The sequence below is a fragment of the Lipotes vexillifer genome, unplaced genomic scaffold (genome assembly GCF_000442215.2).
Source record: "Lipotes vexillifer unplaced genomic scaffold, Lipotes_vexillifer_v1.1 scaffold896, whole genome shotgun sequence".
Classification (NCBI taxonomy): Eukaryota; Metazoa; Chordata; class Mammalia; order Artiodactyla; family Lipotidae; genus Lipotes; species Lipotes vexillifer.
This window is the reverse complement of record NW_006778096.1, coordinates 1,257,430-1,280,220: the sequence shown is the minus strand read 5'-3', so window position 1 is coordinate 1,280,220 and position 22,791 is coordinate 1,257,430. Positions and strand designations below refer to the sequence as shown.

At 38.8% G+C, this 22,791-nt stretch overlaps 1 protein-coding gene across 1 annotated transcript in view; it reads right to left on the bottom strand.

Annotated features, from left to right (window-relative positions):
- CDH6 (cadherin 6) overlaps nt 1-22,791 on the bottom strand; it is a 128,963-nt gene that overhangs the window by 49,861 nt on the left and 56,311 nt on the right. The window contains exon 2 of the mRNA XM_007451410.1: nt 5,719-6,075. Within this exon, the coding sequence (XP_007451472.1) occupies nt 5,719-5,946 (228 nt within the window). The 5' untranslated portion in view covers nt 5,947-6,075. The remainder of the gene's footprint in view (nt 1-5,718; nt 6,076-22,791) is intronic.

The window sequence follows — 22,791 nt, the reverse complement described above, 5'->3', positions numbered from 1 at the left end:
GGGGGTGGGGGTGGGGGTGGGATGAATTGGGAGATTGGGATTGACATGTATACACTAACATGTATGAAATGGATGACTATTAAGAACCTCCTGTATAAAATAAATAAATAAAATAAAATTCAAAATTAAAAAAAAAGAGAAAAGACAAAATAGGAAGATTTTGAGCAAGACTAATAAATAAACCAAGAGGGCAGGCATAGATAAATCATATTAGGAATAAAAAAAAAATTGCAGATTGAAAAAAAAAAAGAAACCATCACCAACTTCCAAAAAGCTAACATCAGAAAATATCTATGAAATATATGGTTTATCAAATTCCACAAAAACCTATCTCTTGATATGCTGCTAAAAACAGAAGCATCTCAAATGCCTCTAATGGAGACTAGTTTTACCTATACATTGTGTGGAAAGAGAGGATTAAGAACCTTGTGAGGGATAAAATGGAGGAGACAAGGAAATTAAGTGTTGCTGTGGGCTGTTTAATGACAATATGCAAATCTTTTGCCTAAAACTGTGCGTAGTTTTGAGATTTTAAATATATTCATTCTTATATTAATGAATAACCATGTCTTCAAAATCTAATCTATATCTACCTTTGTTTTTTTCTTCTTGAATTTAATCTTAGACTATATACCAGCTATTGTCAAGGAATTGCTGTATTATGTAAAGCTGGAAGAAGGGGCGTGGGGTTTTCTGAAAATGTGGAATTACAATGCTTCCCCCTTATTTTTCTATTCAGCTTACATAAAGCCAAAGATAATCTGAGTGATTCTGCATAAAATCAAATACTCTTTCCTTTAGCCCTTGACAAGAAAATATGTACCTCTTTCTGTTTTCTGTGCCAGCATCAGTGACACTTTCACTATCCTGATTGTTCTATCTTGAAATCTCCGACTTTTTGAACCTCCTGCATTGTCTCCTTTGGCTTCTGCAACCAGTTAATTGGGAAGTCCTGGTAATTCTCCCTCTGCCAGATGGGCTAACACCTGTTCTTCCCTTAAGATGTGGTCCCAACACCATCACTGTCTCTAGGAAGCTCTGTTGAACCCCTGAGCCCAGGTGGCCCCTCTCCTTTATATTTCCACAATACTTTGGGGATGCCCATTTTATCACTGAGCTTGCCACATCTAATTATAATTATTGCCAATAATATTCTCCTAGGGCAATGGTTCTCAAGTTTTGCCACATATTCGGATCATAAATATTTAATTAAAAACCAACTAAATCAGAATCTCTGGGGAAGTGAGACCCAGGCCAACGTACATATTGTTGAAAGCAGCACTTCTCAAATTTTAATATGCATAAAATTCACCTAAAATTCTGCTTTTGTTGAAAAGATTCTGATTCAGTAGATCTCAGGTGGGGCCTAAGAGTCTAAAGTTCTAACAAGCTCCCAGACACAGATGCCACTTATGCTAAATCAGCATAAAAGTTCCCCCAAATGGTTATGTATTCTAGAACATGGGTCCCCAACCTTTTTGGCACCAGGGACCGGTCTCGCGGAAGATGATTTTTCCACGGCGGTGGGGCGGCGGAGGGGGCGGTAGATGGTTCGGGCGGTAACGTGAGCGATGGGGAGCAGCAGGTGAAGCTTCGCTCCCCGCACGCACGCCCGCCCGCCTCTCACCTCCTGCTGTGCGGCCCGGCTCCTAATAGGCCGCACAGCCCAGGGGTTGGGACCCCTGTTTCAGAAAATAGCAACTTCCTTATCTGTATCCGTATCCACGTCTATATCTTAAGCTCACAAACTTTTACCCAATATAAGACCACTTCTTTCTACTCTGATACCTCTACCTGCCACCACCTTTTCAGGTATGTAGAGGTGTTGAGAATTGTCTCATAAATCAGAGTTTGCGTGTCAATATTTCGGCTGTAACTGGCCTTCCTCGCTTCTATTTACAAGTGCATCCCTCCCCAGCTGTGCCATGTCCATGTTTCTGTGTTAATCCTACTGGACACAGAGAAATGCTGAGGAGCATTAAGACACCATGAGAAGGAAGGTCTTGCTACCTTTGCTTGTGCTTCAATTTTTTAATTATTATTAATTAATTAATTTATTTATTTTGGGCTATTTACCTATTTTTGGGTCTTTGTTGCTGCATGCAGCCTTTCTCTAGTTGCAGCGAGCAGGGGCTACTCTTCGTTGCAGTGCTTGGGCTTCTCATTGCAGTGGCTTCTCTTGTTGCGGAGCACGGGCTCTAGGCACACGGGCTTCAGTAGTTGTGGCACGTGGGCTCAGTAGTTGTGGCTTGCAGGCTCTAGAGCGCAGGCTCGGTAGTTGTGGCACACGGGCTTAGCTTCTCCACGGCATGGGGGATCTTCCTGGACCAGGGCTCGAACCCATGTCCCCTGCATAGGCAGGCGGATTCTTAACCACTGTGCCACCAGGGAAGTCCCTGTGCTTCAATTTTAAAGCATGATCTTGTATATTCACTTCATCGTCACTCCAGCCTCCAGACTCCATCTTCTGCTCCTTCTTGGATGCTCATGTGACTTTCTTTTTCTCCTTCTACACCAGGTAGCCTCTTGCTCCCACACCCATTCTCACATTTTCCCACATTGTGAAGTCACTGTCATCCCTACTGACTTACCTCCAAATAACTGGAACCAAGGAACACACATATAAACAGCTGCTTATAATGTAAAAACATCTTTCTTCTACTTTAAGTGTATTTGCTCAACCACATCACTTTTCCTTAGTTAATGCTTCTATCTGTTACATGTACAGATCAACCTTTTCAGTTTTAGGTCTCAAGAATAGGCTCTAAGTAGCTATTATTTAGGAGGGCTGATGGCACAATTTAAGGTTCTATTAGCCTTTGTACACCTTTATATACCAATCTAACCACATTCCTATGGTTCCCAGAGTGTGCACTAAGGCACCCTGGAGTGCAGCAGGGAACTCACTGCAGCACCAGGAAATATTTTAAAAATTTGAGGGAAATACAGCAACATGAGCTCTCGGACATCTTGTGAATTACTAGCTCAGAGTAGATCACAGTTTCAACAGTAGGTGGTGCTACATTCCTTTCGATGATGTCATTATTTATTAAGATGGGTTTCCCACAGTGCCCGTGTTAAAAAGCAAGTACCGTGTGAAAATCAATGTGGAAAAGGAAACCAGGGGTCGGTGTCCAATCTGAGAAGTTGTGCAGTGTCCAATACGTGCCCACATTCCATTAGGAAGTAACTGGTTATTTAAGAGTGAAATAAAAATATTATTTTTTCTATTAATTGTTATTTTGGTTACTTATTTGTTAGAACATAAATACGTATTAAGTTGTTTGGGCCTAATTATTTCTTTTGGCCTAAGGGCATTGTGAAAAAATGATCGAGATGTTACAGGCATTGCGAACCAAGAAAGTTTCGGAACCTCTGCTATAGTCTAATTTTTTTTTTTCCCCCAAATTTCTTGACCTTGTAGATTCGGATAATCTCATCAGGTACCTGTTTACTCCAAATCTTTTAAAAGTGGACCAACCTGTTGCCACATGGGAAATGAACCTTTTTGTTTTCTTTTTAAATATTTATTTTTTGTCTACGTTTAATTGTGGTAAAAAACAAATTGTAGTCTAATCCCTTTGTCTGTTGATAAAACATATAGTCCAAAGCCAGATTCAGGAAAATGCCTTATCAATAGTTCAGGAACACCTCTTACATGCATCTGATGTAGCAATGCTGGCACCTACGATAACTTCAATTATTGACCTTGACTTTTTTTTTTCCAGTGTATATTTTTTTATGGGTTATAACTTCAAGGAGGTGGGGCAGGGGCAGATAATGATGAGGAAGGGAAACTTATCTTGTTGCCAATAAAATATCCAAATCCAACGAATCAAACTGAAGCTGTGATTGTGCAGGGGTTTTCCCACAATCCTCTACATTTGCCAGCCACTGAGAGATCCGTTAATTATATCATTTTACTTTTTCAATGATTTTTTTGCGGTACGCGGGCCTCTCACTGTTGTGGCCTCTGCCGTCGTGGAGCACAGGCTCCGGACGCGCAGGCTCAGCGGCCATGGCTCACGGGCCCAGCCGCTCCGCGACATGTGGGATCTTCGCGGACCGGGCCACAAACCCGTGTCCCCTGCATCGGCAGGCGGACTCTCAACCACTGCGTCACCAGGGAAGCCCTACCTGGCCTTTCTTTAAAAATACATGTATTTTTATGTAAAATGGCATCACAATTTGAGAAGAAAAAGAAAAGAAAGGGGGGATCAATTATTTAAATACAGCACTTTAAAAAACTTAATCTTCTATAACAATAATGTTATTTGTATTGTAGAAAGTGCTTTAAAGATTATAAGATTATTGTTATTTTTTACAGTAATTTTTTAGCCTTGTTAGCGTAGTGCTATTCAAATTTCACAGAGGAAATGGAATGAAGCACAAATAAGTGGACTGTCTTCAGCAGTCACACAGTATGTAAATTTCACAGCAAATACAAGGTTAGACCCTTGGGGATCGGTGTTGATGTTCACCCCTTCACCGAACACTTCCTGTCCTACTTTATTCCACATTAATAATTCACTTCACTGGAACGATGCCGGGTTACCTCAGCCCAAGCCATGGATGGCTTTCCTTTGTTTATTGTGGTAAACGCTTAAAGAGAATATTGGCACAGGGTTATTCAGGGATATTTGATAACAGATTGAAGTGTGAACACGCAGCCCCTGGAATCTGTAAAGTTTATGCTTTTTGAGTGATACCCAAATATAGATGTTCTAAAATTGTAGCTGTAATCATAAAGACATTTTATCATCTCTATCATGTTTGTTCCCAGTTTGTTTATGTAAAGGATGTATGACAATTATTTTTCTTATCAATACCATGTTCTGAAACAGAGAACCTACGAAGTACAAACCTGTGTCCCTGTCTTTTTTCACTTATTTGCGGGATGCAGATATTCTGCAATGGGAATGTAGCTGATGATAAAATTTCAGTGAAACTCACGATGACAGTATAACTAAGCTGTTTCCCTGACTCAGCTCCAGTAATCTGGAAGGGCTGTAATAAGCGATAGGTCCTCATTTTACTTTCTGGAGTCAATAAAATGGTCAGATGATATTTGGAAATAATAGCACCTTTACATAACCATTTTTTCTCTTTTGTGAACCCTGCCACAATTAAATCATAAGTTTTGAAATGCCTGGCTCTTGCCAATTATGGGAGATAAGACAAAACAGCAGTAACAACTAAATCTAAGGCAGTGGTGGGTTTTGAGGACAAAGGGCTCCATTTGGTCAGAGAATGGATGGCGCTGTAGGTAGCAGAGTTAAAAAATAGTTAATTTGAACGTGGCCAAAGGACTAAAGCTCAGAATGTTTCCTTTCACAATGAGAAAAAGGAAACTTCTTTTCCTTACAGCTTAATCGCTCTATTCCTATTTTTAATACATACTGCTTTATAGAATAGCTGGACCACATTTTTCAAGCTAAAGTAAAAATTCAAGGATTTATGATAATCCTATGCGGCTGGTTGTAGGTGTTTCGTTTTCAACGGAAGCATTTCTCTTTCTTTGTTGCGGTGCTAACATTTCTCAGCTTCTCACTACAGTCTTCCTGAAACTACTCAGGTGAAAAAAAAAAAGTCTTACCAGATAAGCAACAATTCTTACTGTACTGGGGGAATATTTCACATCTTCCCCATCTATTTATGAGAAGTAACTTCTTCAAGCTTTTAAAACCAGAATGTCAAAAGAGCCCAGTGGAATCCTACCTTGCCCACATACTGATAATCGGATCCTGTGTATTCCTCCAGCAGAAAGAACTGATTCCACATCCAGCTCCTTTTCGAACGGTTCAGCTCATTTTTGCTGTGTCCAGAGAGCTCCAGGGTCCTTTTCTTTGCCGGGAAACCACTAGTCCTCTTAGATAATGGAGTTGAGAAAGTTGGGTAGGGCTGGCCAACCCAGAAGAGAAGCAAGAAGTATCCGTAAGTTCTCATTTTAATGACACAGTCCAGTCTCTGAGTAGTGGGTACCCTTCTCCTTGAAGTGTCTTTTTTCACTGCACTGTATCCAGCCTCATTCCTCCTCTCTTCCTTAATCTTCTTGGCTTGGCTCTCAGAGGATATCTGGAAAGAATAATAACATATTAAGCATTTTTAGAGATGCTTAAAATTCAGAGTTAGAGCAAATAAGCTCTGGGAAAAAAGAGGACATAAATTTGAATAGCAAAACAACAAAAAATAGTCTATCAATTTTGAAATGAGGAAAACAGTCTTTCAGATATGCTAAATGGAAGGTGTGTTCTGAGTAGGAAGCTGCTGTTTTCCTCTCTCCTTTTCTATCACTTAAAAATCCTATTTTAAGTAATAGCATTGCTGTAGGTCAACATGCCGGAGTGGATTATTTCACTACTCTTTTACCTCTGAGTATGTGGGTTGAGATCTGGTTAGAAGAAATGAGTTTGTGTTTCTGATTCTATTTGCATATTTATCCTCATGAAAGAATATCACAGACAGTTTTGATTCAATTGAAAGTGGATAATGTTGAAATTTCGCTACAGTGTATTGAGCACCTGTGATGTGGAGGCAGAAGCCTGTTCTGCAGACTCTTGGCTTCGGAGATGTGTTGTGATGGAACGGCCTGGGTCAAATAAGCTTGGAAAAGACCTAATGCCTTCCCTTCAGGATGCTCATTAGCATATTGAGGTTTCTTTTTTTGTTGTTTTTTTTTGAAGATTTTTGTCTTAAAAAATTTTTTTTATACATATTGATGTTTCTGAAGTGAAATTTTGTAGCAATGATGATAAGCCTGCATTTAATCCAGTATTTCCCAAACTTGACCAGGAAACTTTTTTCCTCATACAACCCAATTAACACTACAGGATGGGTTAATGAACGACCTATGGAATTTGTATTAAACAGAATAAAGAATAAAATGAACAATTCTATTCAAATTTCTTTAGGAAATCCTGGCGGGCTTTTCTCTCTAAATTTTACTTGTATCATAGGCAACTAAGTATATATATTAAAATTGGCCCAACAGTCTCTATGTAACTTTCACAGGTACATCAGATATACCTCAATACCACAGTGAGGGCAATCGACGGCAAGATCTTCAGAAAAGTCAGCTATTATAATCGCGGCAATAATTTTCCATGACAAATACTAATTTTCAAAAACACAACCTAGCATTTGAAACAAATCCTCGGGCCAGAGTGCTTGGCAAAGATGTCACAATTTGGTTTAATATCTTATGTAAATTAAGTAATACATGCCTATATCTCCTTCCTAAACGTTCCCATGTTTCTTGAAAAAAATCCAATAAATTACTCCTTCATCTTACTATTTGATAGAGAAAGCATACTTTCTTAAATAATACTAATAAAAAAGTGAAGGGCTTTGTAATGTAGAACATAGTAGCAATCAAGCCGGTACAGTTAATAAATAAGGGCAGATAAAGAAACAGGTTGTAGGTAATCTGATCAGTATTTTTTTTTCCCTCTATGTCAGAAAAGGTTTGTTCCCTTTTCTCCTATTTTTCTACCAGGTAAATGTATATATGATCAGTTTTTTTTTTTTTTTTTTTAACCTCAGCAATGAATAATTATAGCCACCCAACACATGCTTAGGTGGAAGTTTTCTGTTGGAATATAAGTGAAATATTTCACAGTGTTCAGCATTTTTAAACCTTTATTCCATTATTATGCATCTTCTTGACAGCAGGCTGGGGAAGTTGAAACTTCCACAGGTGAGTGAATTAGTACTGTGACAATTAGTCATGCTGGAAAAATGCCAGGTAGCTATATTTGTCATTATGTGGCCTTGGTACAGGTGTGGAATGACTGATGATCAATTAGGTAACGACGGTTCTTCTCTCTTCTTGTGGATGGGACATAAAGGGGACTGAGAGACCATATGGAGAAAAGCCCTCTAAAGACATCTATTCATTTCTAGTAGTAGAGATTACACTGAAGTTGATTCAGTGGAAATTACATTTTTCTTAATTTCCCACACTCTCCATTATTTGCATAGACGAATCCTGCAGTGAAGAATTACACATCTGCTGCTGCACTCAGTGTGTGGCCCACAGTGCTGGCAGGAAAGATGCAGAGAATGGAGGTGTCAGCTGTTTAAAAGGCAGACTCCTGAAGGCCATTTTAAAGAAAAATCGATCCCTGTGGATGTTGTATGCAAACTCTACAAGCTGTTGCCACTTGACTATTAAATACTAGTTCTTTTTAATATCGCAGATACCAAAATGTCAAGTATTTCATATTTTTTTTCTGCTTGGCTGGTAATAAGCTTTTAAAGTGGTACAAATTTAAGCAGAGTTTCCAAGTATGGTAAAACATGCAGTTTTGCTATAACCCAGCTCTTCTTGTACCAACTTGGTAGGGTGTGTCCTTGTTAAAACTCAATATGCAAAATTACTAAAATTACCATGATCCACTCATATTTGGTGTTTAAAGGGATAGATTTCTCTGTGAAATTCTATAGTTAAAAAAAACTCCAACAAACTCTACACTGTTGAATATATAACTTAGCAATTCTCATATAATAATACTTCTCAATAGTCAGGATTGCATAGTGGTTAAGATTATCAGTGTTGGAGACAGATTGCCTGAGTTTAAATTGCTGTGAATTGGGGAAAATGCTTGATTTCACTGCACCTTAGTTTCTTCTTCTGTAAATGGGGGTAATTACAGTAACTACCTCATAGGGTGTTATATATGGATTAAATGAGTCATTGCATGCACTTAAAACAGTGCCTAGCACTCAGTAAGGTATTATTAAGTATTAGCTGTTATTATTACTACTATTGTTACTATTATTTGCATTGCAAGTGTAGATTCCATCTACAGCAGCTTGCAAAAGTCTGCAGAAGATAGCTTGGTTACCTCTTAGGCTTTAAATACTTTTTTATGTTTCAAGAAGCATCTCCAAGCAAGTCAAATTCTCTTAAAATTAAAGAATAGAAGCACTTTAAAAATCAGAATTAGTCCGTTTGCCAATTGTTTGCCTTTGTGTAGACTTCAATTCTGTATTTCACAGTAACAGTATAGAAACAGAGAAGGCAGAAGCTTTATGCCCACTGCCTGCCTCAAGAAGAATACGGGCAAAAAGGAAAGTTCACTGGAGGACAGACTCATTCATACAATCTATGTGTTTTTTTTCCCCTTTCCATTTTGTTAAAGTTTCGAAAATCATCTTTACTTTATTCAGGTGAAAAAAAATCAGACCTAGCTTCAATGTAGCAATATTGCCCTTGCAAAAATGGGACTGGACATACATGTTTTCTTGTAATTTAACATGCTGATATTATATCGGATAAGAATTTGATATAGTTGAAATTAATGATATACAGATTTTAGATTTTAATCTAAAAATATGAAATGAAAAAAAACCCCCCATATTCCAAACATGACCTTAGATGCAAAAAACAGGATTCTTAAAGTGATAAATGGCCATAAGTTCAAGGAAAGGAAGGAAAGGCCCCGGAATAGCACAACTTTGAGAAATGTGGGCAAGTCGCTGACTTCTGAGCAGTCAAAATACAAGAAAACCGCTTCCCTGGTGGCGCAGTGGTTGAGAGTCCGCCTGCCGATGCAGGGGACACTGGTTCGTGCCCCGGTCCGGGAAGATTCCACATGCCGCAGAGTGGCTGGGCCCGTGAGCCATGGCTGCTGAGCCTGCGCGTCCGGAGCCTGTGCTCCGCAACGGGAGAGGCCACAGCAGAGAGAGGCCCACACACCGGAAAAAAAAAACAAGAAAACCACATGGCAAGTAGTAATCGAATGTGCTGGCTCGTTCTGTAGGTCTCAGAAAGTAAACTAAAATGACAAGAAAGTAATGGCCTACATAGACAGTGAATTTTAAAATAGCAGTTATGGTTATTCAAGAAGGAAAGAACCAGAAGATTAGACAGTGGGAATGGAAAGAATACAAAACAATGTGGATATTGTATCTTTTTGCCCCCATCCCCTCATGGCATTAACAGCAAATGAGTTAGAGATATCAAAAACTCTATAAAAATAAAACTTGACCTGCCTAATTACAGCCCAATGACAGTTTAGCAATGAAGTTAAAAGATTACTTAATAGACCAAGTCTCTACTTTTTATTTTCTTTTTGCTAGAATCTTTTTTTTTGGGGGGGGGGGGGGGGGGGGTGGATTTCTATTTCTTATAGGCAATAGTTTGAATCTTTGCAGAAGCCTTTTCTTAGTCATGTGTAGAAGGTAATTAAGATGTTTACGGTTAGTGGGGCAAAGCCCACAAAACATTGATAATTACATACTTTGAAAATTTATTTGTCTGGCAGCCAATATGCATATATACTTCAATCTTCACAAGAGTACATAATCAAGTCCAGCTTTTATTTTAATGCATGCCAGTTAGAAGAAGCCTGGGCCTCATTAATTCAGGGTCTACCAATTTAGAATATGTGATAATTAATGGCAGAAGCTGGGCTGAAGTTTTCCTCTGATTAGCAAAATCTTTTCCACTAGATCATTGGAAATTAATAATGTAAAAATATTTCATAGGAGATATAGAATGAGAAGACAAACTACAATATCTTCAAGTTCCTTGGAGTATTTTGGAATCACCTTTTATTTGCCAATAATTAATATGCTAATTAGAAAACTTCTCTATTGATTGAATTGCTTCTTCAGTGACTCATGTTTGATAACAGTCTGAATGACTCAACTATATTATCTGGTTTTGAGATACTGATTTTATTATACTATTTACAGACAAACAAGTAAATATTAGACAGATTTTAAAGCAATATAATTACTTTAAAGTTTTAGAATTCAGACTTAGCATACATTTGTTCTGGTGTTCTTGATTAATTCTAATCAGTGCAATATTACTATAATGCCATCTAGGCTTACAAATTAAACCAAGTACATTCATTCTTTAGCATGCAGAGCCTTAACTTTGGCATTGAAAGCAAGTTAGCATTCAATAAAGCAACATTATTAATATACTTGAACCATTTACCCTAGTAAGAGAATGTTTTAAAATCTGTTATGAAATTATTTCTTCAAATAGATGGTGTTGCACAGAAATACTGGAGCATAGCATTTTGCATAATGCTGCTCACAGAATATTGTCTACCCGTTAGTCATCCTAACCCATTGGCATAACCCATTAGTAATGCTTTTAGCATATGTACCATAAGTCCCTTCCGAATTTTTGGTACATCTTCTCACATTCTATGGTCAATGAAGTAGAAGACAGCTGGTTATCTACAACTATTTAACATTTCTCCTGACCCTATTGTATTCCAACTCTTGAGAGCCTGAAATCTCTCCATTCTCACACTATCTTTGGGTGCAGTGGGGACAAGGATGGTATTTACTCCATTAAAACCGGCAAATCAAAGAAACAGGACTGTGATATCAGGATGAATTAAACAGAGTGAAGCCAAATGGACACGTCTTCCTACAAGTAAATCTTTAAAAATATATATACGTTCTTTATTCTAAGAGAAGAGTTTTACAGCCAATTAAGTTTGTTCACGATTGATTTTCTGATCACCCAAGGAACTTTGTTTTGAATAGGTTGCCACCTGCTGTGAATAAAAATAAGTCTACAGTACATGGCTGATCTTCTAGAAGTGGTGACATAGAACCAACTTAAAATTTTTGGTAGAGATTTCACATGAAGTCTTCATTTCGAAGCCTCCATTTCATTTTTCTGTAAATGTCAAAGTCACTGTTGAGTAAAATTGGTTCCGTTTCGTGTGTGTAATGAACTCCACTGAAATGTGTCAAACAGCCTTGGCATCTTTCATCACGTAGCATTCCTCTTGTGCCAATGAATCATTATGGCAACAGTCATCGAATGATGCCCGAATTTTTTGTAAATGTTTATATTTGTGGATAATATGCCAATCTGTTTGCAGACTGATGTGTTTCCAGATGAACCTATTTCAACAGTATTACCCTTGTTCTAAAATCATATTCCAAACATTGCATTAATGGAGATAAAATCAAATGTGTTACAGCACATAAAAGGGCGTTTTAGACGTAGTTGAGGCTCAAGGAATATTTGTTGGCTTGAAATACTCACTTGGGAACAAAAAACCCCAAAACTTGAATCAAAAAGACACAGTTCTTTTTCCACATTTTTTTGCGGGGGGAGTCCAAACTATTTTATTGTGAGAGGAAGTATCAGAATATGGTTAAGAACAGACTCTGGCACATCACGTGTCTAGGTTAGAAGCTCAGCCCCACCCAACACTGGCTGGGCAAATAGGGGACCAATGTGTGTCTCAATTTTTCTTATCTATAAAGTGGAATGATATTAATAGTGCCTACCTTGTAGGTTGGCTGTGAGGATAAAATGAATGAATCTATGTGAGGTCTTAGCTAGCAAGATGGTCACAACTACCTAAGTTGTCAAAGAATATCTTAGCAGAGGATACACTTTGCCTCCTGCACATTTCTTATTTTGCCGTTCACAATTGAGAAACTTCAGTCAGTCACTCATCTTTAAAGATCAATGCATGCCTATTTCTGGATTGACTTGAAACCACAGAAGCTCTGGTGACATCTTCATTTCTGGAGTGGAGGGAGCTGCCTCCTGAATCAGTGCTGGCGCTTCCCCATGATCCTTATTGATGCCTGCCCACTGTGTGTTCAGTTGCCATTCGGTTGTCTTTTGCCATCTCACATTCTCTGCAGTTTTCTTAAACGTGCTTGCTTCATTCCTTTACCAGTTAGGAAACCTGCTTGCTTCATTCCCTTACTGCCTGGCTCCACAGGGCCTTTGGGCTTGTGGATGCTCTCTTTGACTTGTGTGAACAAAGGAGAAGAGAAAGCATTTTATGCCTTTAACTAGCTATTCATGGCATGAATCTTAAACATTTCTGTAGCAAACTATATGTTTAGGTTGCAGAAATCTATGAAAGACTTGGTTTCATATTACTCCCTGCTTGTACATTAGGCTCTCTGGCAGCTTTACTTCTTTCCGATGCATAGCCATTTAAGACAATGACGCCTGAATAAGACTGCAAGATGTCAAAACCCACTTGCGCATTAGTGTGAATGATTTCAGTGAGTTTGGTCTTCTTCCAATAGCTCAATGAAAAGGCAGCCCGAGTGTATTGGCTGGGAGCTACAGGGGTATCGTAGCGGGGGTGAGGAGTTCGAAACAGATTTAATTTTATTAAACTGCAAAAGGAGTCACATGGTTGGGTTTACTATTAAGTCATTGTGAAATGACTGGCGCGTCACAGATGCTTTTTAAAGGCTCATACTCATGAAAGTGCTATGAGGAGTGGAGATGTTGTATTTATTCTTGCTGATATAATATCTAAGCCTTTGTTCATTATATGAAGTCTAGCTCGTAATAATAGTTAAATTTGCTGTGCTCTATTCCTGAACTTACTATATGCTAGGCACTGTGCTGAGCACATCACAAATACGTCTTCATTTAATTCTGATGACAATCTGACAATGATGACAATAATATTCTTATAATTTCTGCAGATGAGAAACTGAAACTTACAGAGACTGAGTAACTTGTCTATGGTCAGGTAATGGGTACATGATGAAGCCAGACTAGCCCTGGCATCAGACTCTGGAGTCCTTGCTCTGAACTCACTCTGAGGAGTCACAGGCCAGGCTGCTGTCCATGATAAGTGCTCATTATAGCTGCGACCTTACAACTGAATCTTCACAACTCCCCTAAACATATAACCACAATACAGGTCTCTGAGAGGTAAAAATAGTTGTCACAAAATGTATAAGCTAAATAAGAACAGCAAACAAAGTTTGCTTTGTGCCGTGCAGTGGGATAAATGCTCTGTAAACATGTAGTCTTAAACAACAATTCTTTGAAATGGAGACCACCACTCTTATCCTTTACTCCAGACACAAGAAACACAGGCTTGGAGGGACCGGACGCTTTGCGCAAGGGTTGCACAGCTAGTGGTTGGCAGAACTTGGACCAAACCCAGCTAATCTAGAGGCTCCTTCTTAACCATAACATTCATTATCTCATTTGTATTTTGCTCATGGAGACAGCATCTAGGTTTTATTTACTCTCATTTCAGACAAAATTTGAACAAATTTATCATCAGGTTTCTAAATCCCCAGCAAATTAAAGAGACAGTGTAAGGAGTGTTGGAGGCTGGAGTCCCATTAGTAGGAGAGGGTGGCTGAAAGACCCAGGGAAAGGCTTCAAAAGACAGGCAGAAAACTAAAGACAGAGTGGACAGGTAAGGAGCTGGCCCTGGTGGATAGGCGACACTCTGTGCTCCTATGCTGAGAACAGTCTGCACATAGTGACACCAGATAAACATTTGTAAAATAAGTGGGTGCATGGATGAATGCATGAGCGACTGAATGTGAGAATGACTGAACGCCTGAATTGATGATAGGACTAATGACTGTAAGAATGGACATACAAAAACCTCACAGCACTTGAGGAAATCCAACACATGAATAGTCATGATAATAATTCTGAATCATTAAGAAGAGTTCCAAGTTATCTTGAATGTTTGGTTTGAGAAGGCATGGATATGTAGGATACACACAAGCAATAGGACTGTCAAAAGTTACCACAGTGATATTTGTTTGGCTGTGCTGTGCAGCATGCAGGATCTTAGTTCCCCGACCAGGGACTGAACCCAGGCCCTTGGCAGTGAGAATGCAGAGTTCTAACCACTGGACCGCCAGGCAATTCCCACAACAGTGGTATTTAGAAGCGCTGCTGGGTGTTAGGCCTCACTGTCCTTCTCTCTCTTACTCCCCGTGTTACTTATCTCAGGCAAGCTCTTCCACCTCTCTGAGCTTTTGTTTCTCATGTGTGACACTGGGGCTGGTGTGCTGATATCCACGGATAGAACAGCACTGTGGTTAGAAGCACACTCTGAGCCAGTTCACCCACATGTATCCCAGCATCAATACTTATTAGTCTTGAGAAGTGGGCAAGTGGATTGATATTCTGTGCTTCAATTTCCTCATCTTCAAATTGGGAATAGTACAGTTTTAGGGTCTTGAAGGGGCAGCACCTTATAAATAGCATATCTCTTTCTCTTTCAAACTTCAAAGAAATTAAGAAAACAACAACAATAACGAAGGAGTGTTAGACACCAAAATCTCACTTTTATCACCAAAAAAAAAAAAAAAAAAAAAGCCAGGCTGAAAAGGTAGCTTAGTTTGAGAGCTTAGTGGGCTTGCTAAGTAAACCCAGCATTGGGTAGACTCCCCACTGGACTTGGGGTTACATTCTATTTTGCTTTTCTTTTACAAAAGCAGAAGTGGTTGTTACCTCTGGAGAGCAAGCTCCAGTTCTACAGTTCAGAGCCAGAGGGAATAACTTTCTGCTCTCACCCGTAGCTGGCTCAGGTACAGTACCCGGAGGTCTGAAGGAAGTGATCGGGCAGAATCTGTTTTAACCCCCATGAATTAAAAACAGATCATTAGAGACGTTAGTGATCCTGAGGGCCAGTAAATCACTTATTAATTACCAACAATTCTTGCACTTAAAGCTTTACTTTCTGGAGTTGTTTACAGCATCACTAAAAGGAAAAAAAGTATGAGTAATTTAAAGACTGGGAGTTTAAAGCTTCTCTTAAAATATCTCTTACTTCAGGTCAGTTACTGCATTACAGGAAAAATTAATTCTTTTCCATCTCTCTTCACCTTCCTCACCAACCCCACTCCCCCAACACACACAGAGAAATATGGCAAAAAAGGGAGGATGTGCTTTGGACATTTACCTGTTAACATTGAAAAGCTACAGTGGCTATTCTCACCCAGAAGGACAGCACTGTTTACAGAGGTGTAACCTTTTACACCAAGTTGTTAATGGGAAAAAATAATTGAAGCCCTACTTGCTATTTGGATAGCTTCATTCATTCAGTGTGTTTTATGCAACACTTTATTTTCAGAGTATCCATAACCTAAATTAGATCCTTCTCATAATATCCTGGTGTAGTATCTTTGAAGAAATTTAATTGAATAAATATTGTATAACAACTTCAAGAGGTACTGCAACATTTAAAGGTTTATTCCCAGAGACTAACTAAAGTAGAAGGGGGCCTGTGAAGTTGGGGACATCTTAACTGATTCGGGCTAATGTTAACTGACCATCACACTAGACTTGAACTAGACAGGAAGGCAATGTGCTTGAATGGGTTACTGGATGTTTTATCAATTCTGATGGCCTTCATTTACAAACTTTAATTAGAACCTCTGTTTACTGGAGTCAGATTGTGCATAAAATATCATGCAAAACATTTTAAAAGGGAATTTTAATTATACCACTAAAGAAATGCCCTTGCTCAGTGTTTACTAAACACTTGCCAGAACAAGTTAATTAATACATGTTTAAATAAGTGAAAGAAGAAGGGAAACAAACAAACAAAAAATCACATTCATCTTTTGTCAAGTTTCACTGCAGTTGTCAAAGAAGTTCAATTTCTAATTTAACGACTGCACTATCACAGTGTACATGTGTAATTATAAACAATGGGGCACCAGAACACAATGAAGGCCAGCAGAAAGCTAATTCTCACTGGAAGTTGTTGTTCAAATTAACTGTGCATTGTTATTTGATGTTCTGCAGTCATCAAATCAAGCGCTTTTCAATTTCATTCACCTATTAATTATTCCATGGTAGAAAATCAGAATGTTCACGTTACTTTTTTAATAGGTCAGTAATATGGCCTTTTACTTATTTAAAGCTACAGAAAAATGCTTTTTAATAGAAAGAGCATAATATGTAGAAAAAGAAAACTTTGATGATAGAGTTTTTAGTTCTAATTTTAATATGCCACCAACTTTTCAGCTTTATCTTTTCAAAATCCCCATTTTCCTCATCTATTAATGTAAACCATACTGCTTGTGCTAGTAAAGACAGATATTGGAAAACAGTTGATAATCTGCTAGAAAAACAAAATGAAATCAATCTTTCTGGGATATGACCCGTTATCTCAGTAGCTTTATGAAAAAGTATTCAAAAGTAGCTTCAGAAGAAAAAGTATTCAAAATAATTTTGAAATCTTTTGGAGAAAGAAAATGTACATATCCCATTAACAGTAACTACCACTATTAAGGAAATTATTCTCTTAATCAGCATGTCCCACATCAGTCCTATTATAGTTTGTTCCTGTATTGCTGAAGCTGATTACCAAATTTCTCAAATCTTCTAAAAAGCCACAACCTGTGCAAATCTGGGAAATGACATTGACTTAGGAGCAGGCCTCCCTTAAATGTCCTTTTTGAACTTCCACTGATGGGCCTGGCAAGGCCAGTTCAGACAGCTGAGTTAAGCCTCACTGATTTGTTATAAAAATTAAATATGATACATGTACAACACTTACTGCATTGCCACCTAAGCAGAGAATAAATAGTAGCCAGTATTGCTTTTGATACCATTGCTTACCAAGAGCTGATCTTATGCGGTGCAACAATAATACATAAAACATTCTGCAGTCATTGGGCCGCTTAATATTAGTAAAAAACATGAAGTTGAAATATCATAAAATGCAACCTGCTTAAAAGACAAAACAAAAAACCTTTCCTTCTATATATTATTTTTCTTTATCCCTAGAAAAAGGTGTGTTTGGTACTTAAGCATGCTGACTTGCTCTGTAATTTCAGTTGGCAGGGGAAAGAGAAATTCCTAATATATTTTTCCTAACAAAATAAAGAACCTGAAGTTCCAGCATATTTACACACCTACCAATTATGAAATGAATTTCCTTGGATATTAAAACTAAGCCAAAATATAACTTAGTCCTATAAAATACTGTCAAACTCAGCTATAGGTCCACTTGGAGCATCAGGAATTATTTAATTAGCAATTGATGAGTGGACTTTAATGTAACTTTATTTTTTTCCACGACACAGTAGGAAGTTTCCAGAGTAGAAAGTTTTTGTAAAATGAGCATTTTTCTCCAGAGGAAGAAAAAAAGTACATATTATATTTATGTTTTTAAAAACATTTTAAAAGCATCTGAGAGTCAAGTGTTTCTGACATCCTGAACTTTAGATGTTGCAGCAGCTCAGTCACTGATGTAAAATTTCTTTCAGATGGCTGTAAATAAAAATCAGGTATCCATGATTATAAATACTCCATTTCACACTTTCTTCAGCAACAGCAAAAAATTTCAATTAATTGAATCTTAGCCAACTACAAATAATGCCAGAAGTGCAATACTTGGTGCTCCAGGTCATGGGCAACCATTAATTAAGATGCAAAGGATCAGCATTAGAGGCCCCAAATACAGATTTTTGTCCCAGAATTTCTTTTTCTTTTTGATAGGTATGGGCTGAAATATCTATAAAATGCAGCTTCAGCTATATGGGAAAAGAGGGTATTGGGTACAATCTTTATTTTGCTTGCTCTGGAATTTTTGATAAAGTTCTGAAGTGTCATTTTTGAAAATGAAAATAAGATTATTTTCACTTCAGGGTTTTTATTTATAGAAAAAAAAAACCCTTTGAATTCCATGTTACCTCTGTTTTAAGGGAAACGCCAATTCAATGATTTCCCATTGGAGAGATGGAGGGGGAATACTAAGATCTTTTAAAATGGTTAAAGCTACCAAAAGTAAAGTTTGTAAACTATGACATACATTTTCTAGAAGTTTTCCCCAAATCACTTGCCAAGAGGCTAATAGAAATGAATTATTTTCAAGGTACTATCCATAATCTTTCATAATATCTAGATTTTCTGGCAGTAAAATTTTGTGTGAGTGTTTGTGTGTGTACGTTTTGCTTTCGGAAATGTAGATATTTCTTCATATTGCTTTATGGTGGTTGAATTCAAACAAGAAGAATTCTGAGAAAAAGATCGTGCAACTTGTTAGCTTCCCAATTTATCATCCACCTATACAAGATTTAATGGTTGTGTTAACGCAGGTCTCAAGAATAATTATAGTCTAAAACAAGTCCTTAAAGTAAAGAGATGAAAAGAACTATATAAAGGGAGGGCTGTCATGAAACAGAAATTGCACAAGCAAGGGAACTTTCATCGTGTTGACTAAGGACTTTACTATGGGATTCTTTTTTAAATTAAGGTGCCTAGAAAGTTGGATGAAAATAAAATATGTATGATTAGCAGGGAATACCTTGGCTCAGAGTAGATGGATATGAGTGGAGAAAGGACAGAGAGGTGTTTTTTTCCCCCCAAGTCATTACCAGCTTTAGTTCACAGAAAAGTTATTTCAAATACTTTCTTTGAAAGGCTACTTTGAGGTCTGCTTTTAATTTGAACAGTTAAATATCGTATTCATGCCAATGAATCTTTTTTCTTGTGTTAATATCATTAGGAAGAAAGCCTCCCAGGCCAGAGTGAATATTGTAATTGCTTAAAAGAAGAAATATATGGCATACATATTTAATAAAAAACTTTAAAACAATTTCCTTATGTTGGCTAGGCATTTTTGTTTATATAAGATAGACTTCTAGTTTTTAAAAAACTAAACTACGTTGAACCATACGGAAAAATCTCTAGAATAAGATTTTAGCAAATAACCTCTCACAGATCTTTCTCTGATTACATCTGTTTAGGTTGCAGGTCTGTTTTACAGGATCCTTAATCTTGTTCATGCAATTAGAGTAAGCCACACTCTGTCAATCTGGAAAACTCCTAAGAACAAGATAGGAATCATCATGGAACTTTGGTCATAAATTCCATAAGGTAATTGCTTTGGTATTTTCCACATCTTGAAATGCTCCAAACAACTGAAAAATATTTGTTTTCATGAAAAGTTAAAAAAAATTGAATGCATCACTACTTTTCAGAGCTCAACAGATTGCTGTCTACATGCACGGCATTTCTCACTGCTTATAACTAAAGAGAAATGACTTTGGCACTTTATCTATTTGAAGAGAAATTGTTACTGCAATTGCCTATGAGACATCAAGCCACCGGCCACAGCATCCCTGGCTGTTTTGTTTTGTTTTTTTTCCTTTTGTCTAAGGCAATCCTTTCCTGTCAGAGTGGGGATAGGAAACCAGTATGCCACCAGACAGAAGTAGCTGGAGCATTCTGGCTAAGAGAATGGGCTTTGGAGTCAGTCAGATTATAGGGTGAAAATTTTATTTACTTGTGTGACTTTGGACATGTTATATAACCTTTCAAAGTTTTAGCCTTTTCACCTTAAACTGAGGATGATTATATCCAGGTCCCAGGTTATTAATGTGGAGATTGAATGACAGGGTGTACAGAAAGAGCAGATACATAGTAGCTGTTATTAGGTCAGTCTTGGGGTGAAGATCTGATGAATTGATGACTTTTGAGATGTTCTTTTTTGTCATAATGGCTTTTCAGATATGGTAGCTAGCTGACCCTGAATCTTTTCTGCAGAGATGTCCTGAGTAAAGATCCCTGGGAGGTCTAAAGGCAGGACCCAATGTGTGAAATTTATTGAAATCTTCAGTTTTATCCTAAACACTTATGCATATTTTGTGTTCTACTCAATAACAGATCTAAATTGTTTTATTAGCAAAATCATTTTTGCCTCTTAAATCTTCTTATAAATCTGATGCTCTGGTGTTACCTTCATACTGTGGCATTGCCTGACCTCTGGCACCGCGCTGGGAACAAGAACGGCCAGTCTGGTGCACGTTGGAGAAAGATCGGGAAACAGACTTCCCTAAACTTTGCTTTTTAGTGCCTTCGTACAGGTGATGAGGGGTTGGGGGGCTCCCTCTCTCTGACCACCCCTCTCATTCCAAAATGAAACATAGGCAGTGTAGGTTCTCCTGTATGGATCATCCCCTCACCATTTTTAATTTAAATTTTTAGCTGATTTGGCTGAGAAATGGGGTGCAATGGGGTGGAGATAGAGGGTGAAGAGAACAAATTTTATCCTTTAGTGAAAAAAATTAAGTAAGATAATAAATGGTAAAACAAATGCCATTCTACGTTGCCCCTCACACGTCCCTATTTTGGAGTCCATTAAGAAAATGCTAAGAGAGACTTATAGTCGGTTGTTTTAGAAATAATGGCATATGCTCAGTAGAGGTTGAATCTCATCCTATGAATCATGGGAAATTTGTAGGTAACTTTGCAGGTTAAGTGGGAAGGAAGATTAAAAACACGCTTTGGGTGGCTTGCTATGCAGACAACTGGGTTCTTTGCTTTAGGCTCAATAACATTTCTTGTAAGTAAAAATCCATGAGATACGGGGCTTCCCTGGTGGCGCAGTGGTTGAGAGTCCGCCTGCCGATGCAGGGGACACGGGTTCGTGCCCCGGTCCGGAAAGATCCCACATGCCGTGGAGCGGCTGGGCCCGTGAGCCATGGCCGCTGAGCCTGCGCGTCCGGAGCCTGTGCTCCGCAACGGAAGAGGCCACAAAAGTGAGAGGCCTGGGGTACCCCAAAAAAAAAAAAAAAAAATCCATGAGATAGTAAATCATTGCTAAATAAATAAATAAAACATGGTATAAATAATAAAATCATTGTTTCTATCTGTCCTCAAACTTCTGTCACTCCGATAGGTTACCCAACTATTCAACTTAAAAATAAAACCTCATAATATCTCCTGTTCACCAGCAGCCCTCTAACTCCATGAGCTGGGACACACAGGTGAACATTGTAGGGGTAGGATGGCACTTGTTACCATTTCATCCTGGACAAAGGCCAATAAGGTAGATGGCAGAGAGGAAGGAAAAGAGAGAGAGGGAAAGACAGGAATAATTAGGGCAAAAATGTAAATTTATCTCCTACTATCTGTTTACATTTCATTCACTGGAAGTAATATTTACTTGTTCCCGGGGCCCATGACATGTTGGGCCTTTCTTACTTCATAGATGGGCTGTTGTCTCATTTTGGTGATTAGACTGTGTCATACACATACAATGATCAAACCAAACTTGACTGAGTGTGAGTCTTCCCTCCTTAGCTCGGGCTTGCTTCCTGCTGGAAAGGGATACGGTTCTTCTGCTCCCCCTCTCTCAGCCCCTAGAGCCCCCAGGTCATTACCTTCAGTCCCTGCTCCCGGTCAATGCTGAAGCTATCAGTAGGGAGGAAGGGACAAGTAACGGGACAGTTCTTTCTGCTTTCTGTGCCAGTCAAATTGTTCAAGCTGATGTTTCTGGATAGCTCAGTTATATGATTAAAATGAACTTTCCCCTCTGGGGGCACTTTGATGGACTCTTCAAAGCTTCCCTTCGTCTGGCACCTCTTCTGCAATTCCCTTGCTCCAGGCATATGTGATTCTACTCAAGATGGCCTAAGAGGACACGTTCTGCAGCACCTGGACACTTTTAGACTCTCTGTTGAAGTCACCGTGCTCCTCCAGGCCCTCCCTGTTGGACAGAGCCCAAGATGATCCCCTGCCAGTTTTTCCCATTTGGCCCGCTTGTGTTCTCAAGAAACACTCATACATCCATGTTGTGACAAACTCCAGCCCATCCTAGTGAGGCAGACTGCCCCTGGTTCTGTTGCCTAAAGAGTGATCAGCCCCTCTCGCACACCCCAGTTCGCAGCCTGCTTTCCCCCACTCCAGTGTGAGTCAGGAACTAGTCCCCCTCTGTGTCTCCCAACCACAGGGAAAAACATCTCTCAGTTGTTTGGGTGGCCCCATTGATGTCTCCCTTAACACTGAAATCTCCCTTGATTAGTTTTAGTATTGGAAGGTAGCAGCCCTTCTTATAACAGAGGGTGGGGGGGGTGCTTCTCTGGTGGTGCAGTGGTTGAGAGTCCGCCTGCCGATGCAGGGGACACCAGTTCGTACCCCGGTCCAGGAAGATCCCGCATGCCGCGGAGCGGCTGGGCCCGTGAGCCACGGCCGCTGAGCCTGCGCGTCCGGAGCCTGTGCTCCGCAACAGGAGAGGCCACGACAGTGAGAGGCCCGCGTACCATAACAAAAAA